At 37.0% G+C, this 22481-nt stretch overlaps 1 protein-coding gene across 3 annotated transcripts in view; it reads right to left on the reverse strand.

Annotated features, from left to right (window-relative positions):
• C2H8orf34 (chromosome 2 C8orf34 homolog) overlaps window positions 1-22481 on the reverse strand; it is a 173519-nt gene that overhangs the window by 58303 nt on the left and 92735 nt on the right. For all 3 annotated transcript variants that reach the window (XM_071804034.1, XM_065831244.2, XM_065831245.2), the window contains one exon: window positions 14569-14704. In XM_071804034.1, coding sequence (XP_071660135.1) covers window positions 14569-14704 — 136 coding nt within the window. The remainder of the gene's footprint in view (window positions 1-14568; window positions 14705-22481) is intronic.

The following is a 22481-nucleotide window of genomic DNA, read 5'->3' on the forward strand; positions in this document are numbered from 1 at the left end:
CTCCATTCTTGCAATATTAATGGACTAGAGGGGAAAAAAAAGTTACTTTCAAGGACTACATCAGGTTTATAAAAATAATTTTAAAAACTTAACCAGAAGGATACATCCTTTCTAACATGAGGGCCTAATGAGTCAGAATAAAGTATCCTGAAAGGAAAAGAAAATTAAAGTATTTTTTTAATACCTAATATTGAGGTATACACTCTTTAGTATTGGTCTTCATGTAGACTACTAATTCAAAGTATGTGCATTATGAATTGCTTTGCGCTAGTGTATAGTAGAGTTGGTGCTTCCGGAAAATTTTGTGGCAAATCAAATACTAAACAGGCAAGGAAATTCACCTTCAGAGGAGGGCACTTTTTCACTCACAGACAGAGTAATTTGGATTATATTTTGATCAATACTATCCTGACACAGTCTTCCACAAATATGTCCTGTAACTCAAATAACCAAATTCCCATTCTATTCCTCCCAAAAGATGAACCAAAAAAACCCCAAACAGATGAAGGGTTATAATTTTTGGACAAACTGTCCTTCAATCCCCAAATGAACAACTACGTACAAGCGTTTTATAATTACTGTGTATGTAGCTGGCCTTCAAATTTTGGTCCATAACTATGGGACTTCTTTTCTCATTAAACACAGTGCACAGGTGGATAAATTTGCTCAAATTCTGATGTTCCCAGAGGTTAAAAACAACAGAAACTTTGAAATTCCACTTGAGAAGAAATCCTGAAAACCTGTTATTTCAAGACAATACAAAAGCTTCTGCTGGCTTTTTAGTAATAAAGAAAAATTCCTTCAGGGGCTCTGAGGCGGTCAAGGGCCCTCCCCAAGGAGGAGGTGGGAAATTACATTTCTGAGAATTGCAGCTCCAGCCATCCTCTCTGCTCTGTCTTGTGTCAGCTAGATTTTGTTGAATTTGGATACTTTCTGTAAAACGTTTTGATTCCTGTGAATCATTATTTCCTAAAGAACACACATTTCATTGGAAAATTCCTGATCTGCTTTGCCGAAGACTCAGGTGACTTCTTTCAGATAAAATGGTGAGAAGTAGAGGAAAGTTCAGCAAAGAATCCTTAAATTTTTCAGTAAAAGAGCAGTAACGCTGTTTTCATGTTCACCCAAGATCACTGCACATTGTTAAGGCTATAACCACAAAGAAAAGTTCTCAACTCTGAAAAGTAGAGGTAATGTCATGTTTGTCTTAGAATCTTAGTTAAGGAGATTTTGGCTTATTGAATCACTGATTTTGCCTAAATTATTTCAAAGCAGGTTGACTATACTCTTGAAAAAATCCTAACAAATACTTCACTAATTTACAGATAGTTTCTTTATGAAGTAGCTATCAACTTGAATCCAAAACTGTAATATACATTTTGTAATAATAATGAATATCATTAACTTATTAACAAAATAAACTTATTAAACATATAACATCATAATGTTTCTTCGGCAACCAAACTGAATTTCAGTCAGAGGTGAGGACAAGGATAAACTGGACTCACTGGATTTCCTCTTTTATTTTTTTCCTTTTTTTCACTTCCAAATCATCTGCTTCCTTTCCATAATTTAAAACATTACATCTACATCTACCATCTCCTCTGATATCACTGTAATACTGAGTTATAATTTCCCTAAAACAAATACATAATTCCAGGGAAGTTACAGCAACAGAGATCAGACAACAAAAGTCCCAAAAGCACACGCATGCTTTTAGGTTACATTGAATGTTTTCTTGCATCTTTCCCTAGCAACCACGTCACCACACCAATAACAGCACTCCACGCTTTATAACCATTTGTCCTGACTTGCCTACAACACTCTGAGCTAACTTCATTCTTTATTCTCAAACATACTGATCCAAATTCTGATCTCATGTACCTTGACTTACTGTCTCCACTCCTTTATTCTGGTGTAAAATCCAAAGCTTCCCCAGCACCTAAACATAAAGCCAGGAATTTCTGACCTATTCAAGTTGTTCTACTAATATCTTTTACAAGAAGAAAAATGTCAAAGCTGTGCCAGCTAAGTTCTTAGTTTATTCACAAGTACAGAGACAAAAAAGGATGTCAGTTTTCCAGTATGGCAGTTAACATAATGGTAAAATTATATTAAGTAAATATTAAACAATACACAGGCAAAAGTACTCTTTCGCTGGTAAAACTCTCCATCTGCTTTAGCTACATACGCAAGTTTCCTAATGAAGATTAGATTTTAAAAGAAGTTTATAGAAATTTCAGATCAACAAATTATAGAAGAAAAACATCTTACATCTATGGGGGTAAACAGAGGATTGTGAACTCAGTGAGTAATGAGAGTGCCTGGCACCTCTCAAGTCTGAAGTAATAATGGGAAAACTCTGCAGCTTGTCACCTTGTTATATTAAAAAAGCAGAGTCATAGCTTCTGTTTTCACCACAGACTAAAATACAGGAAGCATCTGCATTGAAGGGAAATGAAGCATGAGGACTATTGGATTAGCCTGCAGAACATTACCCAGGAAGGCAGACTTCACCAAAATTAAACTGTAGGACTACATGAATAAATACAGATATTTAACAGAATTTCTGAATAAAATGTAGGAATATAAACTTAGTGACATATTCAGCATGCTCCCCAGCAGAGATTTATAGTTCCTTTAAATTCATTTTAAAGAAATTGTGCACAGCTCTCAGGCAGGAGTATGTTGTTACTACCATCAATTCTATTTATATGAGACACACAGCATTCGTATTCTTTGTATTTCATCCCGATCTAAGGTACAGTTCATCTAAAATAACTCAATTTTCACTGATACGATTTGGATCACAGTCTGTTTCTTACTTTTGCACCCACTCCCTTAAGGACACTATTTCTCAGTGCTTGCACACTAAAACACAGCAAATGATTTCAAAATTCATTAAAACTGTAGTTAAAATGGATTTTGGTTGAAATCCGTTCTTTTTCTGCAAATTAAACGCATTATATTCCACTCAGTCTTGAAGATTTTTGTGCAAAGTTTCCATGTTACCAACATGTAATTCACATCCGTAATGTTTTCAGCTGGTAAAACTAGAATATCCATTTGCTGAGCAAAACTTACACATTTACACAGCCTGCAAAATAATCTTTTCTATGTCCTGTTTGCCTTTTCAAAATGTCTGAATGCAGGTCTTTGTGCATTTAAATAAGTACACTCTCAAGCTATTTCTGAGGCGAATCAAAAGTGGAAATATATTTCCCAGAGCAAGGAATCCATAAAGAGACTGAATTATCTAATCCTTTTACAAGATGGGGAATTAAGCCATTCTGCTGGCTTCAAACCATTATCTCACAGGAGAAAAATTACAGTCTTTGTCAGTCTTTTCAGACTTAACACTCTTTCTTCCCCTGTGAACCATTTTTTCTAGGACTCATGAAAGAGTTTTGTGTGTGTGTATGTGTGCACGCATGTGTGCCTTTAAGAGCTATATCAAACTGTTATCCAGAGCCTCAAATCATGACCAACAAGCTCCCCCAAGCTTATGATCTCCTGACTTCCTCCCTATATCATTCGCATCCAGAAGCAACTGCTATTGCTGATGAAATACATCACAGTGTAGCACCAAACAGAAAGAATCTATAAACACTGCAATAAAGAATTAGCTTGCAAAGCACACATCAAAGAGAACAAGGGAAAAGAAGGGGGAAAGGCTTAGGAAAGCACTTGTCTTTTTAAATTATTGAGGGGGTGAGATGTGTTTTGTAAGGGAAAAGAGAAAGAGATGTCTTGATGAGATCTACAAATGAAGGACAGGATGAAATGGGTGTTACCTTCTATTAAATTGAGAGATAGTACAATAATTTTCAGGATTAGACAAAGAAATATTATTTTCAAATATGTTCCTGCTGCTTTCATTATTACAAATCAAGACTGGTACTTTCAAAAGAACTAAAAAATCCTTTAAGTCTTTCAACAGCATTTTTAAATGTTTACAAGTGTACTAACTTCCTCAAGCCAGTTCTCTCTTTTTACAGTCAGCTTGAGATAAAAAAATACAGCTACTGTTGGACAATATTTCTTAGAAAAGATGTTCTAGTTACACATCATTCATTCACAGTGTCTTATACTGTATTCTCCCTTCATAACCAAACCATAAATTAATTCTCTGTCAGTAAAGTTACAGTAGGGCCACCTCCAAATGAACTCGTTGCACTGAGTGCCACATTTCCAAAACCAGTCCTGTCATAAGAACAATATGTTAGTATGTATGTATGTATGAGATGCAATTCACATTCAACTTTTCTGTACCAAGTGTAAATGTTTCAAGTTTAAGTCTATCTTCACTAACATGCAAACACATCTTTCTTCAGAGTTCTTTTATTTCTCTTATGTTGATTGACATTTATGTCAAAAACAACAAGTCTACACCACATGTGCAGCCTTTAAGGAAATAAAATAGCTGTTAAATCAAACTCAGAGGGAAATACTTTATCTCTGAAAATACTGCATAATGCAAGGACACAGACACACACTGTTCCTTTTAAAGAGATTTATGCTTCATCTGCAAATACTGGTTTCTTCACAGCTTACATAATGTTTGATAACGGATGATGTTTTTATTATCACCATATTTTGTGGAACTTCTGATAGGTCTGAAATTACTGCTTGGTGGATTTATCCAGTGGGAAATTCTGCTAAAAAGCAGGGAGGTAAGAAGTCTGATCCTCCTGGGATTTCTGTCTGAGAAATAGATATAAATTTCCTGTCTTATACTGTTCCCTTCCCACGACACAGTTAAGATTTTGAAAATAGAGAGACCTTGGTCATTCTTTTAAAACACACATTTATGGGGAGTTTGCCATAAAACCAATAAAGGTCTGAGATTAAAAATAATATCTTGTGCATTTCAGAGGTCAAACTTAGATCCATGAACTCAAAAAAATCACTTGAAATCACATAGATATTCTGTATTTTGCATATAGTCAGATGTTCAAAAGAAACACGGGTTGGTGAAAGAGAAGGCAAGTCAGTGTGTTCCTCTGACAAGTCAGCAAATCAACCTACTAAATCTTAGAATTAATTTATGTTCTCTGTCTCTGACAGCCACTAGGATCACTAAAGCCATTTTCTGATGTTTTAGTATTTTCCTGTTTTTCTGAAAGAGCAAGTAAGATGCAAAAGTGCTACACCACTCCAGAAAAGAAAATATAAAGTGGTTTATTCTAGCCATATTTAACACTTATAAAATTAAGACAAGACACTTAAGACACTATTGTGGTTATTTGTGCATCAAAACTGGACAAATTCCAAAGTGAAAGGAGATTTTAAAATGTTATAAAGCATTCATTTGCTTGTTTGCCATCCTTAAAAGGAAAAAGATGCAAACAAAACACTTCTTTTTTAGGACAAAGTCTGTGAAACTAACACAAGCAAACATGAGTAAAACTCTGCTCTTTGAAATAAGAGGTCCAATAAAACTAAGGTTACAAAAAAATTTAAAAAATAAAAATTAAAAAATAAAAAAACCCCAACACGAGTCATCTGGAATTGAGCACTTTCTCCTCCGTAAGAATAGTCACTTAGAAACAGCAAACAGAAAGCTTATATGAAATGCAAGATGGGAAAGAACAATATATGCATGTATAATCAAAAGATTTGGTAACATTTGAAGACATAAACTTCCTAACATTTTTTTCCCCAAAATTATTTCTTCACCAACCACTTTAGTTTCAAAACACTTTTTTCCCATGGTACTTTGAAGTAATTTGTTCCCAAATCTGAGGAATATTAACAAACCAGAAGTTTCTGCCAGAAACTGAGTCACTAAGCTGGCCTCACCACTCCTGGGCAGACATACAAAAACTATTCTTTATGCAGATATATGTACCAAACTACACGTATACCTGTATCCATTCCCCAGTGTTACATCACAGTGTACAGAGCCAAACCAGGGACTGTATGGAGGATCTGAGAAGTTATTCTTCCTACCACACCCATATATTATTGATTAATTAGAAAAACAAATTGTCTGACATGATATTGTCCTGATTCCTACCTTTCTGCTGCATGATTATATAGAAATCAGCTGTTTCCTTTAAAAGATTACATGTTTCAAAGGTATCTGCACATAGATAATTTTATATTCCCAGTAATCAGGTTCTCTTCTATCTAATTCCATCACCATTTGGTTTATATTAACACTGCAGTTGAAGGGATGATTATAGTTCATATAAACATACCTGAAGTGCCTATAAATACTTCAACTGCCTTTGCATTAGCATCTGCAGATGCTATCACTGAATAGTTTTGACAATTCATGTAGCAGCTAAGGAATTTTTGCACAAGCAGCAATCTCCCTGCCAGATTTCACTGGAGGCATACCTTTTTATCATCTCATCCAGACTTCACACACTGTTACATATGCTCAGGATGAGGGGAAAACAGTCCATGGAGTTTTAATGTCTTTTAGTCCTGCATGCATTTTCAAGGTTCTAATCCCTCTGGAGTGACTCGCATCAAAATGGCTCAGCCTGGGAAAGAAGACTTCACACTCAGTCTTGAACAGCAGTCTGCTGAAAACAGAGCAGAAGCACCTACAGCGATGGCTTGGTCTACTTTGGCGGAACGCAAACAGACCACCTGTTAAAAAACACACCAGCAGAAAACTCTGCATCCTCCCTTCTTCCAGGATCTATGGCATCTACATGGGATGTCAGAGGTTGCCCCTCTTCTTCACCCTACCTGATCAGACTCTATCTCAATGTTGCATGGTACAGCACCCATTCCCTGACACCCTCCCATCCCCAGCGGTGGAGTCAGTCTGTGATTACATACCTGCACAAGATAGGAGAACCTACCTCATTTCAAAAGACAAGTCAGCCCTGCCCATGGTTTCTGTGCAGACAATGAGAACAGACTCGCCTTAAACAATAAGGAAGGGATCTAGGGCACATCTGAAGCTGAGGAAGGTCCCTAGGCTTCCTTCCTTCACTTGAGGATATCTTCCAGGAGCCCATCATCTTTAACTGCTGTTTAAATGTAGTTTTTCATGAGTATTTATCACCCTCCTCACAGGAGTAATTAAATTCATTAATTTTACTCTTTTGCTGTCTGATGTTTCAGTAGTGTTGTCTGTGGAGAGGACATAGAGTAGCATAGCTTGTTTAACAGTAGTTTTTTCTCTGTTTACAGTCATCAGGTTTTCTGCTTCTGATAGTTAAGTGAGATCCACTAGTCAAGCTTAAGACACTGTTTTCTGAAGAGGCCATTATTAAATTTTCCAATAAATGCTTCTTAATTACCTCAAGTCTCATTAGTATTGTTATAGCTTTGTGATACTCAGATAAAGCATTGGCATACAAACTGTTGCTCTGTAAGAAACTAAAATGGTCAAAGCTAGATGAACACCAGAGAATTCCCTCACCAAACAATTAATTCTTGTTCTTTTCTAGAGAGATGTGTCATGGCCTATTAAGACAATAGTTCTATTCTTTCCACGATTATTCTGCACTTTTTGACAAATTATAGCTGGTTCCTTCAATTCTCTTGTCTCCCCTTCTGACATGTTCATGGTTCTCATGATTCTATGTTATGAAGATCTGACTTAAGTCACAGAATTATTTTGGTTGGAAGAGGCCCTCAAGATCATTGAGTCCAACCATAACCTAAGACTGGCACTAAACCATGTCCCTAAGAACCTCATCTGTACATCCTTTAAACATCTCCAGGGAAGGTTAATCAACCACTTCCCTGGGCAGCCTGTTGCAATGCCTGAAAACCCTTTCCATGAAGAATTTTTTTCTAATATCCAATCTAAACCTCCCCTGCCACAATTTGAGGTAATTTCCTCTCCTCTTATCACTTGCTACTTGGGAGAAGAGACCAACACCCTCCATGCTACAACTTCTTTCAGGCTGGTCTCCCCTCAGCCTCCTTTTCTCCAGACTAAACAGCCCCAGTTCCCTCAGTTGCTCCTCATTAAACTTGTGCTCCAGACCCCTCACCAGCTTCGTTGCCCTTCTCTGAACTCTCTCCAGCACCTCAATGTCTCTCCTGTAGTGAGGGGCCCAAAACTGAACACAGGATTCAAGCGGGGCCTCACCAGTGCTGGGTACAGTGGTACAATCACTTGCCTAGTCCTGCTGGCCACACTAGTCCTGATACAAGCCACGATGCTGTTGGCCTTTTTGGCTACCTGGGCACACTGCTGGCTCATGTTCAGCTGCTGTCCATCAACATCCCCAGATCCCTCTCTGCCAGGCAGCTTTCCAGACACTCTTCCCCGAGCCTGTAGCACTGCCTGGGGTTGTTGTGACCCAAGTGCAGGATCTGGCATTTGTCTTGTTCAACTGCATACAACTGGTCTCAGCCCAATGATCCGGCCAGTCCAGATCCCCCTGAAGAGCCTTCCTACCCTCAAGCAGATCAACACTCTCACCCCACTTGATGTCATCTGCAAACTTTAAGAGGGTGCACTCAATCCCTTCATCCGGATCATTAATAAAGAGATTAAACAGAACTGGCCCCAGTACTGAATCCTGGGGAACACCACTCATGACCGTGACTGGCTGCTAACTGGATTTAACTCCATTCATCACAACTCCTTGGGCCCAGCCATCCAGACAGTTCTTTACCCAGCAAAGAGTACACCCATCCAGGCCATGAGCTGCCAGCTTCTCCAGGAGAATGCTGTGGGATACAGTGTCAAACACTTTACTGAAGTCTACATATACAACACCCACAGCCTTTCCCTCACCCACGAAGTGGGTCACCTTGTCATAGAAAAAGGTTGGGTTGGTCAAGCATGACCTGCCTTTCATAAACTCATGCTAGCCAGGCTTGAAAGTCAGTGGTGTGTTTAAGACAACCTACATGTGACTCCTAAATTTCACACAGTACCACGTAGTTTATATGACTGTGTCCCAAGTATGTATGAAAGTGCTGGAAACCACACCGTAGAAAACCAAATATTGCAAAAATCAAGATGGTTAAACAAAAGTTAACTCGCCTTGGTAAATAAACAAGCTAACTTGAAGATTGTTTAGAAGACAAGACATCTTAAAGGAGTCAGAGATACAGATGATGAGCAGGGTAACAACAAAGATTTCACAGGCAAGGCAAACTGACAAGAGAATTATTGAGGTTTTTTTTTTCCAAAATAAGTTTTCAGAGAGCATCTGTGACTGGTTGCGTGCACAGAGCATCCCACTTATTCTACATTAGCAGCTCAAGCACACAAGTTACTGCACTTGAACTGTACTCTACATCCCGATGGTGACAGTTAGAAAGGCCACAATTACTTTCTTAATGTACAAATATTTTTAACGTACAAACTTGGTTTGTTTACACCTATATATTTGCTTCATCTAATGCTAAAAGGCCTTAGGACATTATGCTTTTGCTCTAGCTAATCTTAAAATATTAAGTAAAATACGGCATCTCAAGCCTACATTTGTATGCGACTACTGCTCCCTCCCAACATTCTTGTTCAGAAGCCTTCAAGCTTGTGGCACAGTATGTTTTCTATAATCCCATTTCTTTTTTAATCACATGCAACCCCTTTTTTGTATTCTATTGATGTTAAGAAGAATGAATGCAGCCCTTGCGCTATTAAAAACAAAAAGCTTCTTACTTCCAGGAATGCATTGGCAAGACTCCACAAGAACAAGATTTAACTTTTGAGCATGGCAGTGGGCATACAAGGCTAATGTGTGGTCCTTACCAAAAAAAAAAAAAAAAAACCAAAAAAAAGAAAAAATAAAAACTGCTGAAATTAATTCAACAGTACATTAATATTATCTTATACCTTATGCCTGATCAAAATCTTGCAAAAAGCTCAAAGTGCAAGTCACAGTACATGAGAAAATATGGAAGTGTTGTTTGGCTTTTACAAATTGTCATTTAGATCTTTATTGAACCCACATAAGTTTTCTTATGTCTGAGGGTGTCTTGTGATTCATCAGTGAAACCTGCAATTAATTTGTTTTGCCTGTATGTGAGAAAGAATTCATAAAATCATGTTATAGAATGAATCACTTTATTCTCTAAGTCAGACTAATTGTGCCCTTAGATGAAGAAGGAATTCTTATTATAATAATTTTTGTCAAATGATCTAAATCCAGATCAGCTGTACTAAAAGTGTCTTTGTTAATTTTCTGGACTACATAGCAAAAAGCAAACCTTCCAAATACAGGTTTTTGGTAGCTTTTTTTCTGTATCTATAAACCCTGTTTTGTTCCACCTTGTGAATGATGTCACCCCTTTATTTAGATGACTTAATATGCTGCTTAACTTGCACTGTATTCCAAGAGCAGCTTTGGAAATAACATTGTTCTGCAGCTACTTTCCCATTTGAAAAACCTCTTAAAGCTGTTATCCATCTGCATTTCGCTCATCATGTGTGAAACATCTACACAGAAAACAGTAAGCTCTCTGTTTCTTACAGCTATATTCCAGTCTACAAAACAATTTATTCTCCAGGAGAATTAACCCCTCCTTTTATTTCTCTTTCTCTTTCTGTTTTTTTTTTTTTTTTTTGGAGGGTGTGTTTTTTGTTTGGTTGGTTCTGGGGGGATTTTTTTTTTAAATCATATGCTGTAGAAGTGAACTTAGTTTGATAGCTTGAAAGAATCCCCCCTTTTCACCTCCTAGATGTCTGGGTAGAGAACTTTACCTTTTGTTAAAATTGCTCCTGGGCTGTGATAACTCTATCTAGCTATTATTTGAAGATGATTGGTGAAATTATCAGCACTGAAGCTTGGGTACCAGTTTCTAAAAAAAAAAAAAAAAACACAACCAAAAACTTAAAAGTTTGGGGGTTTTACTCCAGTTCAAATTATGTCCATTGTCAGTCTCATTTCTTACGATTCATGAAAAAGCTCTTTTGTCTAAGAAGACTTCAGGCAAGGGAGAATGCTTTGCCAAATGCAGCACCTCAAGAGCATTGCAGGTTTCCCACACGATACAAACTGGATTTAATTTGCGTTGTAACCAAGTAGATTTTTATCTCTAACTACAGTCACCCCTATTTGGCATTCTTTTTTAAGATTTCTGACACTGTGTTAGACACTGCATCAGAAATAGAATATGGGAGTTCAAAGGGAAGAACTATTACTGTGCAGAGTAACAGCCTAGTGGCAGTCAGAGAAAACCAGCAACACAGGACATTTAGTACCAGCTTGAACTAAATGCCAGGTACTAGCAACAGGATAAGTCTGTACTGACAGAGATAAAGGGAACCAGAAGCTGATAGTGTTGCCCTTTTACCACTACAGTCCAGATTTTGGGTCCTGATTTTCTCATCTATTTGAGTAGTACAAAGGGAAGGAGTGAAATGGGAGGTTAATGAAGTCTGATGACAAACACTGATATCTCAGCATGTGAGAAACAGGTGGTTCAGTCCATTCTTCTCACAAGTCACCGTGCTCTCATGTTGGGCCCATTTGTAGGAAGCTATAGAAGTCATAGAAGATATAAGACACCTTGTTGCACTGTACCCTTCTGCAGGTGCTCTGAGCGGGCACACAGAATTCAGTCAGCACACCACTCAGGCAAAGGTAACTTACACATGGCCATTGACCTGTTCTCTCTAATTCTCAAACAATGAGAGAGCAGTAATATTCTAGGGCAAAAAAGGCAATCCCAGTAGCAGGAGGGTCTGAAAATACACAGTATTTTAATTAAGAAGTAGGGTGGAACTTTGATAAGACTTTGTCCTTCCCAAGTGAGACCCAAATAATGTTAAAGCTGGTAGCAAGGAACTCCTTCAATGTTTAAATAAATCCCTCTCAGAAGAGCCCCAATATGCCCAAGGAAGTGAGGAAGCTTCTGGAGGAGGTATCATAGAAGGTAAACTGACTGAAGGTTAATGAGAGCAGAGCATTTTTAAAAAAAAATACAGCAAAGTGAAAGAACTCAATTATGAAAATGCAAGAGTAAAAAGAAACGTTTTGTCTGAGCCAAGAAGTACATTTCCTAACATTTGGAACTCCGCCAATCAAATTGCAAGTAAAAAGTTGTATTCTTCCTACAGACAGTCAAAATACCTTCAGCAAACCTGATTTGGTAATCTGATTTGACAAGCTTTATCATCTACAGAATGCCTGCTGCCATTAAGAGGTGCATTCATTTCAAATCATTTTACACAACCAAAAAATTGATAAAACGAGGAGGAAAGACACCTGCTTAATTGTAAGTATGCAAAACAACAACTTCCACTAACTTCATTTTCAACTGTATTCAAGTGTGCTTACAATAAAATCCCATAGTATTTATAAATATATTTTTATATATATATATACATATAACTGTGGAGTATGCAAGACCACTTAGAGAAGAGAATACAGAAAAATAAAAATAACATTTCTAAAACAAATGAATAGACTAATAAGTTATGTATTATGATATTACAATAAATACCAGGCTGTGTCATAACAATGGAGAGAAATGCCAACACTGAGAAACTTTCAATGAGACGACCCAAATACTCAGGCTGTGATTTTACAGTACAGCTTTTTCAATGCCTGTATAACTGCATAACACAAAACTGAGTTGCTCCTGGAACCAAACAGTAAAAAAACCTTGTATTTGTGTCTTTGTGTCCTTCCAACCACTTTGCTTCACACAACTCTCCATACCCACTAGTTCAGCTGTTGCAAGAACGCCCCAGACAAAACTGCTGTGGAAGTACTGAAAGAGAGAGCCAACTGCACTAATAACTGTCTTGAAGTAAGAGAGGCAAGGTGTCTTCAGACTCAGTTAGGAAGAAATGTTCCAAAAGAACAGACAGACTTCATAATCCTCAAGAATAAATTCTAGTTTCCTCACTACTGAATACAAAAGCAATAACCATTTCTCTCTTTTGACTTCCCTTGCTACTGATGAGACGGTATATTTTTTTAATTCCTTCAAAGTTTAAAGAAATTGCTGAAGTGCAACAGAAGTGAAAAGAACCAGTCAAGCTGGTATGATCCAGTTCCTCACCAACTTCGTTAAACAGGGTAGGGAATGAAATGAAGGTGTATAGGCTAAATAAAGCACTGCTTTGCATTCTCTGTAAGTGAAGTGACAAAAGGGGATTTTATGAGATCTTTCTCTCACAACTCATATTTTAGACTGCAGAATCATACAGCACAGCCAGTTAAAGGACAATAACAACAGCCAAGGTTGCTAGGTTTGGCTCAAGATCTGAGCCGTTTGTTCCCTGGTGTGCAAGACTGAGAGAATATATAGCATCTTGGCACCTGCTGTTAGCAGCTACTTTAGAGAATTTAAAATTTAATTAACCTTCAAGGTAATCCGTAAAAGATTTTATGTAAATTCAAAAAGACCATGTAGATATCTTAATATTTTTCTTACTTTTCTACTTGTTAATCCATGGACAACAAAACCCAGTTGAAAAAAGGTGCCACACTTTAATGTAGTTAGTTGTTCGGAGACATTTTACAACATAAGCAACTTGTTTTTAGTGAATTGGGAAGAATTTCGTGACTAGCACGTTTGCTCCTTTCTTAAACCATAAGGCCATGCTGCTGACAGCAAAACTCCCTAGAATTACTGCTCTGGCAGTACCGTGAGCTGAAGTTCCCCCAGGTTCCACAAGCCCACTCAAGAGATGCTATTGCATGGGTGATTCACTATGCCTGTAGCTTTGCTCCTAGAGCAGCAGAAAATGTTTTGAAGCCCCTCTTCCTCCGTAAGTGGCTTTTTAAAGCAGTAATTTACAAGGAAAATGGGAAAAAGTAGAAACGTAGGGTGGCATATGGCCAAACTTTTGACTTAATTTCACCACAGGTTGCTTTTTATTTACAAGCGGCTAATCCCCTCTCAATCTACACAATAGAGCAGCCACCGGCAAAGGCAGGCAGATAAAATTGGCATGCCTCTGTATTGTTCTTGCTAATCTGAACCATTAACAGAAGGGTGAGAAGGCTAGTTTTGTCATTTAAACGGGCTTAAATCCCTTCTCCAAATGAGCTTTTGTCTACATAGAAGAATGCATCTAGGAAATTTAAGGGGTTTCTGTTAGTGTTGCGTTCTCAAGTTGATTTGGCTACAGGAACACCAACCTGTTTATTTGGCTCTCATACTGTAAATGCAAGAATTATTTCCAGCTGTCAAAACCAAAAGGGGTTCAAGCCGATTAAATTATTTCACAGAGGTGAAGCAGGATGAGATTATAAAGTGCTAAGAGGCAACTATTTGAAATCCTGAACTGCACCTGTGCAACTAGATCTCCATTTATACAGGTGCTTTTCAAATTGGATTTGAACATTTAAATTCCATGATTCATCCCCCCCCAAAACCACAGAAGCTCAAATAACTAATGAAATTCAGGGACAGAAAGGCTTAAAATAGTTTCAAGCTGTGAAGTAAAGGCCTAAGACTAACTATGTTCTTTGATTCATTGTTGATGCGACATATCAAGCACAAACACCAGTTGCACAACCCAAATGTCAGAGGTCATAGGGTAGCCAGTAGCTAAATAATTTTTTTTTCTTTAGCACCAGAGAGGTCATCACCTGGCCCATAAGCACAACACATAGCTGAAAACCTGTGGAACAGAATGTATTGGTTAGCATGAACTGGTTTTGTTTTCGTTTTTACCTGGCACATCTTGCACAGATATTCAATGTGACCTTTGCTTGAGGTTCAGCCATATGAGCACTTCGAGTTTGATTGAATTTGCTCCCAGAAGACATCACACTTGTTACTCCTTCCATTCTTAGATCATCAAGATCCTCTGCAACAAGACAGAATGACTGGATGAACACACTATTAAATTCTGTAGCAATAAAGGTGCTTCATTTGTAGAATCACTGAAGAATGGAACAACGCAAAAATCAGGAAGACAACACACAGTTACTTGTATAAGAATAGGAAAAGACATTTGAGAGGATTTATATATATATTAGCACCCTGTTGTCAGAGGTTCTTTGAAAAATATTCAGAATCATTTCCACTTCAAACAGTGCTGCATGTTTTTCAATCTTTATTTCTCTGATTAATTTATAAAAAAACTTGTCATCAAGAGATGCTGTTGTCCAATAGCTTCATTTGACATAGGGGATATCAAAGAGAAAATTAATTTTTTTGACTGTATGCGCCTCCTCTGATTTTTTTCATTGCCTATTCACTTAGCGATGAAAAAATATTGCTAAGATAAAAGTGTTCTGCTAAACCCAGAAAATGTGAAATGGATACATATATCGCATTGAAAGAGACCATAACCTGCATACTTATACCCACCATATTGTTGTAGCATTTAGGCAACTCAAAACAATAACTACATTTTCTACTACTGTAAAATCATTCCCATTTTGCAGGAAGACAGCTGAGGTTCTCAGAGGATTTTTTTGCCCAAGATCACACTGGAAGAGCATAGCTCAGTTATACAGTAAATGAATTCTCTTGGTTTAGAGTCAGGACATTATTTAGGGTTAATCTGTGTAATTTTTGCTACCATATAATAGACAAGTTCTGTATTCACAGTGTATCCATAAAGCCAAATTTTTAGTTGTTTATAATCTGGTTAGGTTCTAACAAGGAAAACACTATCTGCCACCAACCATTCCATGTACTGACTGATGCATGTGGCTTATGGCATATGGTATGTGACAATCTAAGTAAGATACCTTTCAGATAATGTATACACATATATTTTCACATATTTCTATTTACAAAAGAAAGCTGATGTTAAAGGATCAAAGTTAAACAGAAAGCATGTAAAGGTTGAAATCCCAACATCAGATGGGCAAAAGTCACAAGAGAACTTTAAAATCAGAAAAGTCAATGTTTAGTTAGAACTTAAAATACACAAGTAGTCATCATAGATACACAATGGAGCACCAGGCTCCTCTTCATACACAAAAAAGGGAAGATACACTTCCCCGAATCATTACCTGAACTGTTCCCGGTTGTCCTCTACAGTTCATAGACACTGCTCTTACCGCTGTGCTTCAAACTCTGGGCAGTAAGGTCAGATTGTTGGGATTATGCCATGTTAACAATGCTCTTTTTGGGAGACAATCATTTTAATAAGCAACATCCAAGAACAACAAGGCTAAACATAAATGAAACTCTTGTTACTGAAGTCCTTGAAATAGATTTTCTTATGTGCAATGTTTCATTTTACCGCTTCAGAAAACTCTCCTCCCTCCCAAAATTTGTTGGCTTAGCAGTATAAATTGACAGCTACACTGAAGTTTCTGGCACCGATTTATAACACTTCCACACCTTCTTCTTTAAATTTCATCTAATATACAAACTAATTCAAAGGACTTGGAAGGCTATATGATAAAGAATTATGAAATCAATCATCCATGAGTCATTTCAGAAAAAGGTATTACATATTTGGAACACATTATGTATTAAAATAAATACAGTGTAATTGTGCTTTAAAGAGGTGTGAAAAGTTCCATATTTTCTAGCAGATGTAAACCACTGGATGGATTACAGTTTAAATGAAATTTAAGCATATGCCTCAGGTTGTTTTGTTGGGTTTTTTTTTGTTTGTTTTGTTTTTTTTTTTTCCCTAACAGATGTGATTTCTTTAAATGATGCTTTCAGCTGTTTTCTGCTTAATTAACTTCTGGCTCTTTGATGACTAAGACTGTTTCAATAGAACAACGACACAGGCGGCCCTGTATCAGACCTTCTACATTTGAATCTGTATAGCAAAAACATGCCTTCTTTCTATTTTTAGTCAACTACCAACATTTTTCTCTGAAAATAAAATTAAGTGAAAATTTGTGCAAGAAACATGGATTTCAGGGGTGGCTATAATGGTAGCTAACAAAGAAGCAGGTGCAATATTTTGCAGTATTGATCTATTGTCACATTCAGTTAGACAAACAGCAGTAGTGTGCACGCTAAAATGCAGATTAAAAAAAACAAATAAAACCCTACATCACATACAATTGTTAATTTTTCTCAAGGAATTTTCATTGATCTAATTCATCATTGGATAGAATTTTTCCATGGCAAACTATGAAGAGTTGCTAATATTCCAACTAGACAGAGAAGTATGACCCCACCTACCAAATCCAAAGAATGATTACAGCATTTGATTTCTCTTTGATTACTGCACTTCTGCCTTAGAATTGGATTATTTCAGTTTCTTCTGGATGCCTCAAATTTACAGTGCAGATACTGCACCTTTTCTCACTAAAGCAACTGGGCTTTGAGAAGCTGGTTGGTTCCCAATACCCATAACTTTGGATGAGAATGATTGACCACATTCATTTTCAAAGGTCTTCAATTTTTTTTTTTTAAATCATACAGTAATTTTAATATTAAGCTCCGTGTGTGAATGTATTGTTCAACAATTGATGCATGTTTTGCAGAAGGATACTCATTCATAAATCAGTATGTTATTAAAATAAATACAAACAGCTAGTGCAATTATGCATTTTAAGAGTAAAAAAAAAGGTTTATGAAGGTTCAGACATTTCTATGTAACATCCAAAAGAATCAGTCTTAGCAAAAACGGATTTCATTGAGAAGTCAATTCAGTTACAGGGTCTGGAACACTGAATCTTCCTTTGCTAGACCAACTAGGGATGATACAGCTGAGCAGTTCAGTGATTTTATTGAGCAGCAATGAGGTAATTCACTGAGAAAAGAGAGAAGGAAAAGCCAAGTTGATGACTGCTTATGTGATGGAAGACAAGAATACTGTGAAACTTCTCAAATCCTTAGAAAATGGTTACCTATCTTTGTACAGTGATAGGCTGGAAGTTCACATAAACTAAACAATCTCACACTAACAAAAGTTTGTTATTTTAATGCATGACTGTGCACTGTGTTTCTTTGATTTACGGTTACTTCTCTGCTATTCTCTATATGAATAGAGTATGGGAAGACCCCATCTTGGCCCTACAGCAATTTCCATTAAGTAAGTCCTGTGTAGTAAAAAAACCTACTTATAAAACAAACAAAAACACTTTACATTTTTCTCAAATCAGCAATTCATCAAAATAAATTCATATGGCTGCAATCTTCATGCATTGCCATAACAACAGTACATGAAAATACTTAAAAGTGAGATAAAGATCACAAGTGTAATATAGCACAGCACAGCACCAGATGTTTTCTGTGTTAATAATAATGCTGCACTAAGCTGATTTTTGTGTGGTTTCTGGTGGTTTTTTGTTGTTGTTGTTTTTTGGCTTTTGGTTTTTTGTTTTTTTTTTTACAGACAAATTTCATCAAAAGTGGAAGGCGAAAATGGGTATCTGTTTCAGATAAACAAGAACATAGCCATGTAACCAGGTAATGTTTTAAAATGTTGTTTGTAATAATTGACTTCCTTTCTTTTTTGGGGAGGACGGGCTGGGGAGAGGGAAAGGGGCACAAATGCCAAGTATTCTAGACACTGTGCAAGACTGATTCACGTCTTGCAATAAGAGAGTGCGGAATCACCTTACAAACTCTGCTACACAACTCGCACATCCTTCAGTTTAATGGCAGACCTCCTCTTATGCAAAACTCCTATTAAATGCAGTGAAAGTTCAGTTGCACAGAAAGCTCACGTAATCAGGCTATGTGCTATGTTGTTTGATATGATCCAGTCACTTTTGTCTCCTTCCTCCACTATAAAACATGTAGCAATTTCCCAGGAGTAATTCAAGAAGTATAAGATGCAAAGCAAGAAGAATTCTTGGTTCATCTTTTGAGAGGTTATGACAGCTCAGAGTTTGCCTGTTCAGTCTAACACTAAGAAAAGCACTAAATGTTTTCATGTGAGAGTAACAAATTCAGATAATGAATTCTGATTTATGTTCTTGCAGGCCACCAGTCAATTTTGATGCATCATAGAATAAGGCTTCTTTCTTTAAAGCAATTAATTTCTCAGGGCAGCGTTCTTAATCATGATAGACACTGATGTATTCCGTGTACACAGCATTGATTTGTCAAAGATTGTTGACTGAAGCACAAGTCTAAATACGCACTACTACTCTCATTAAAACAAACACTCCCCCCACACACACACCTTTCCCCCACAGTCAACCCAAAAAAAGCCAGACAAAAAAAACCCACTGCCGACAGCAGTTCTGCTTGCGTTACAGGAATTTATGCTGCTTCATATGTCATACTTGTTAACTTACTATGTTAACCAAGCTTCTCTGTTCCAGATACATTTTCTTACCAATATCAAGAGAGCCCAATAGAAATCCCAACTTAATTAAAAAAAAAAAAAAAGTTACAACAAACAGGAATTAAGCTTCCAAAGAAGAACCATTAATCTAGTTCAACTGATATTCTACTCCTAAAAATGATGTTTAATCATTTACTTCAGCAGAAGCAAAACTGGAGTTATCTTCTGCTGCAGGACGTGTCACTTTGTTTCTTCTTATTCGTCTTTGACTTCAGTGTCATGAAGACGACAATGCTATTAGTCTGCTACATACATTCTAATATGTCTTCCTATTAACATCTTCAAATATCGGAATTTGGCCCAGTTCAGACCCATGCCATAAACTGTGATGCAAATATAATCCTAAGTAAATCCATCAAGAGACTTTCACTCCTTAGAGTCATTTGAGATTCCTGAACCCAACATTCTGAAGATGTCTTACTTTATAAGTATCTCAAACTGACAATAAATTCCCTAAATGTTTGTGCTTCCACTGATGGAGGCATACAAAACCAGCTGGAGCCTGATGCTGCTAAATCCTTGAGTTTGCATGTCCACCTCTACTTGTATCATGTCAGAGCCAATCCAGCACGAATCCCATCTCACAGTCAAAACCACAAAACCAATGTGGGACTAGAGAAAGCAGCATTGCTTGCAGGTACAGAAACAGCCAATGAGTCACTGTTCTTATTTTTAACCAGCAAGAATGAGAGGAATGTGTCTTCAGTTCCTCCACCTTCCTACACATAGGAAGCCTTTTCTGACAAAGATGCTCTACTTTCCTTAGAACCCACTTCACTATCTTAGACAACCACTGGCCCACAGGGCTCCTGCTTATTCTCCCTTTTCCCACCAGGTGGGAACTTTGTTTACTACAGAAAATAAAATACTTGCAGGAAAGACTGCACTGACTCAGGGGATGAGAGTATCTCCAAGACGCAATGTTTGGGCTTCAGACCCTTGCTCCAAAACAGGCAGATGACATTTATAAAACAAGTCTTGGATAACCCAACTGCCCAAACCACTGACTGAATGCAACATTATAGACTCATTTTATTTAAATGGGAAACTCCGCATCCACTGTTGAAAAGAACTGGCATCATGGCCTCTTCCCATTCCCTACTGGTAATCCTAGGACAAATGATCTAACACCACCAAATAATCACCGCTGACCCACTAGTTCATCAACAATAACTGACTACATAACCACTGTTACTGCACACCAATACTGATTTTTAATTCATTGATCAACACTATCAACTAGGTAGTTTCATTCAGTGCTAAAGAATTATTTCAAACGCTTTATTTTTACAATAACAGGAATCTACTGTTGATTGCAGAACAGTAATTACTTCTACATTTCCAATAAAATAACATTTAGAATATTTCACTTGTTACATCACATTCTATAATGTATTACTGCAACTGCCATATTTGTACAAAAGTACTTGCACATTAATAACAGTATAGAACCACAAAAGAGTCGTAATAAGAAAATCCACAAAACAACCAAAAGTTCTGGACTTCAGAAGACACATAAAGCAATGTATTTTAATGTTTTTCCTTGGCAAACTTTTTCTTTTTTGCACTTTAGCCTTAAGTAAAACAACTTTTAAAATTAAAAGCAAATTTTTATCATTATTTCTTAATCAGCTCCAATTCTGATGTCATTTATTTATGCAACCACTATATTTATTTGAATATGCAATTCAGACCTCAGTCCAACTCTGCATTATTAAAGAAAACCACCCAAAAAAGCTCTGTCATAATAATATAATAAGCCATGTTCAAATCAGTAACTTTTTTCAAAAAAATCAAAGCATTACAAAGCAATGTATATATTAAAGGCTTCATTTTGTTTTTTATTTCAGTTGTTTTTATATTTTCTAACAAAGAGGAGTCAGCCATAATATTTTCAAGTGTATTTGGTTAACATAGTACAGATGTTCCTTACAGTATATATCCAAAATACTGAATTTCACATTATATTGTCGGTTACATTTTTATGAAATCTATTTTGAATTAAACTGATAAATTTGCATGCTGTTTACATGAAGTTTTACAAAAACAAGCTAAGATGAATAATAATTCATTAATTCAGTAGTATACCTCACTAAACTTAAACCAACTACAGTGAATTTTTACAAAGTCAGAGAAGATATTAAACGGTTCAGCTTTCTACGATTCCATTTTTGCACTGAGGGCCACATTCGTATTTCTTCGCATCCACCTAATTTACTCGAGCAGCCTCTTGGGAGGATCAAGCTCAGCTGGCTTGTCAAGAGGCCAGTGGCAATTCATACACCCTTTACTGAAATGAAAGTTGAGGCAAAGCATAAAAATTACAAATAATCTTATGGCAAATATTTCTGGTAACACTGAACCTTCCTATAAGCATTTTTGGAGTGCCAAGTTAGCAGAGCATCTGTATGCTTTCTTTCACAAACCTATCTAGATCAAGGATTCATCCAGTGGAAATATCTCTCTTTCCTTAACTTCTCTTTTTTTTTTTTTAATTAAAACTATCAAATTCCAAACATAGTCAACCACCTTACTTGTCCTTCAGAGAACCTTCTTCATGAAGAGAAGAATGCACTAAGAAAGAAGCGAGATGCTTCTACAGATTAAATTTTCTACTGAGAAACTAGTGCAACTCTCATTTTTAAAACCACGCTTTTCAGTCACACACTATACCCAAACGCACCCGGCTGCAGACCAAGCTGTTGTGATAGCAAAGCTGCAGATGACTTAGGGACTCATGTTTGAGCAATCTCAGACTGGACAGTTTGGGCAGGCAGAAAGAAAGCAAAACAATCTTTAAACTCTCTGTGTGCACAAGTACAGTTAGTAAAGGATAGTGGGTTTTATGCAAAAGTTCATAGTAAGCTCTAGGTGCACTGAAGTCCTGACTGAGACAGTAACATGTCAGTAATTCTATCATAAACTCCAAAGCTCTTAGATAATAAGCTAGAAGGAACAAAGTGAGGACCTTTGTTATTGCTCCTCAAACTTCCGCCCAGCTGCAAAGGGGCAACTGGCCTCCTTGCTATCTCTGCTAACTGTGAATCAAAAATAAGATGGCATCCAACAACTGAAGTTACGTCATTTCTTCCAGTTCCATCCTTCTGTCGGTTTGCATCAACTCTGCTTTGTCCTGAGACAAGACCATCTGTTTTGTATCACTATTCCTGTTTTGGCCAGACACTGGGACATCTGGAAGACTGCACTGTCTACACTTAGAGAAGCAGACACTGAGCTGGATACCATCAGCATACCAATGGCATCACAGCTGACAGGACATGCTCTTCTTCACTCATTCATTAAATTCATACCCCTGACGTCTTTTGAGACAAAATTCCTAAATTTAATTTTATCTCTCCAG

Source organism: Patagioenas fasciata, chromosome 2 (assembly GCF_037038585.1).
Source record: "Patagioenas fasciata isolate bPatFas1 chromosome 2, bPatFas1.hap1, whole genome shotgun sequence".
NCBI lineage: Eukaryota > Metazoa > Chordata > Aves > Columbiformes > Columbidae > Patagioenas > Patagioenas fasciata.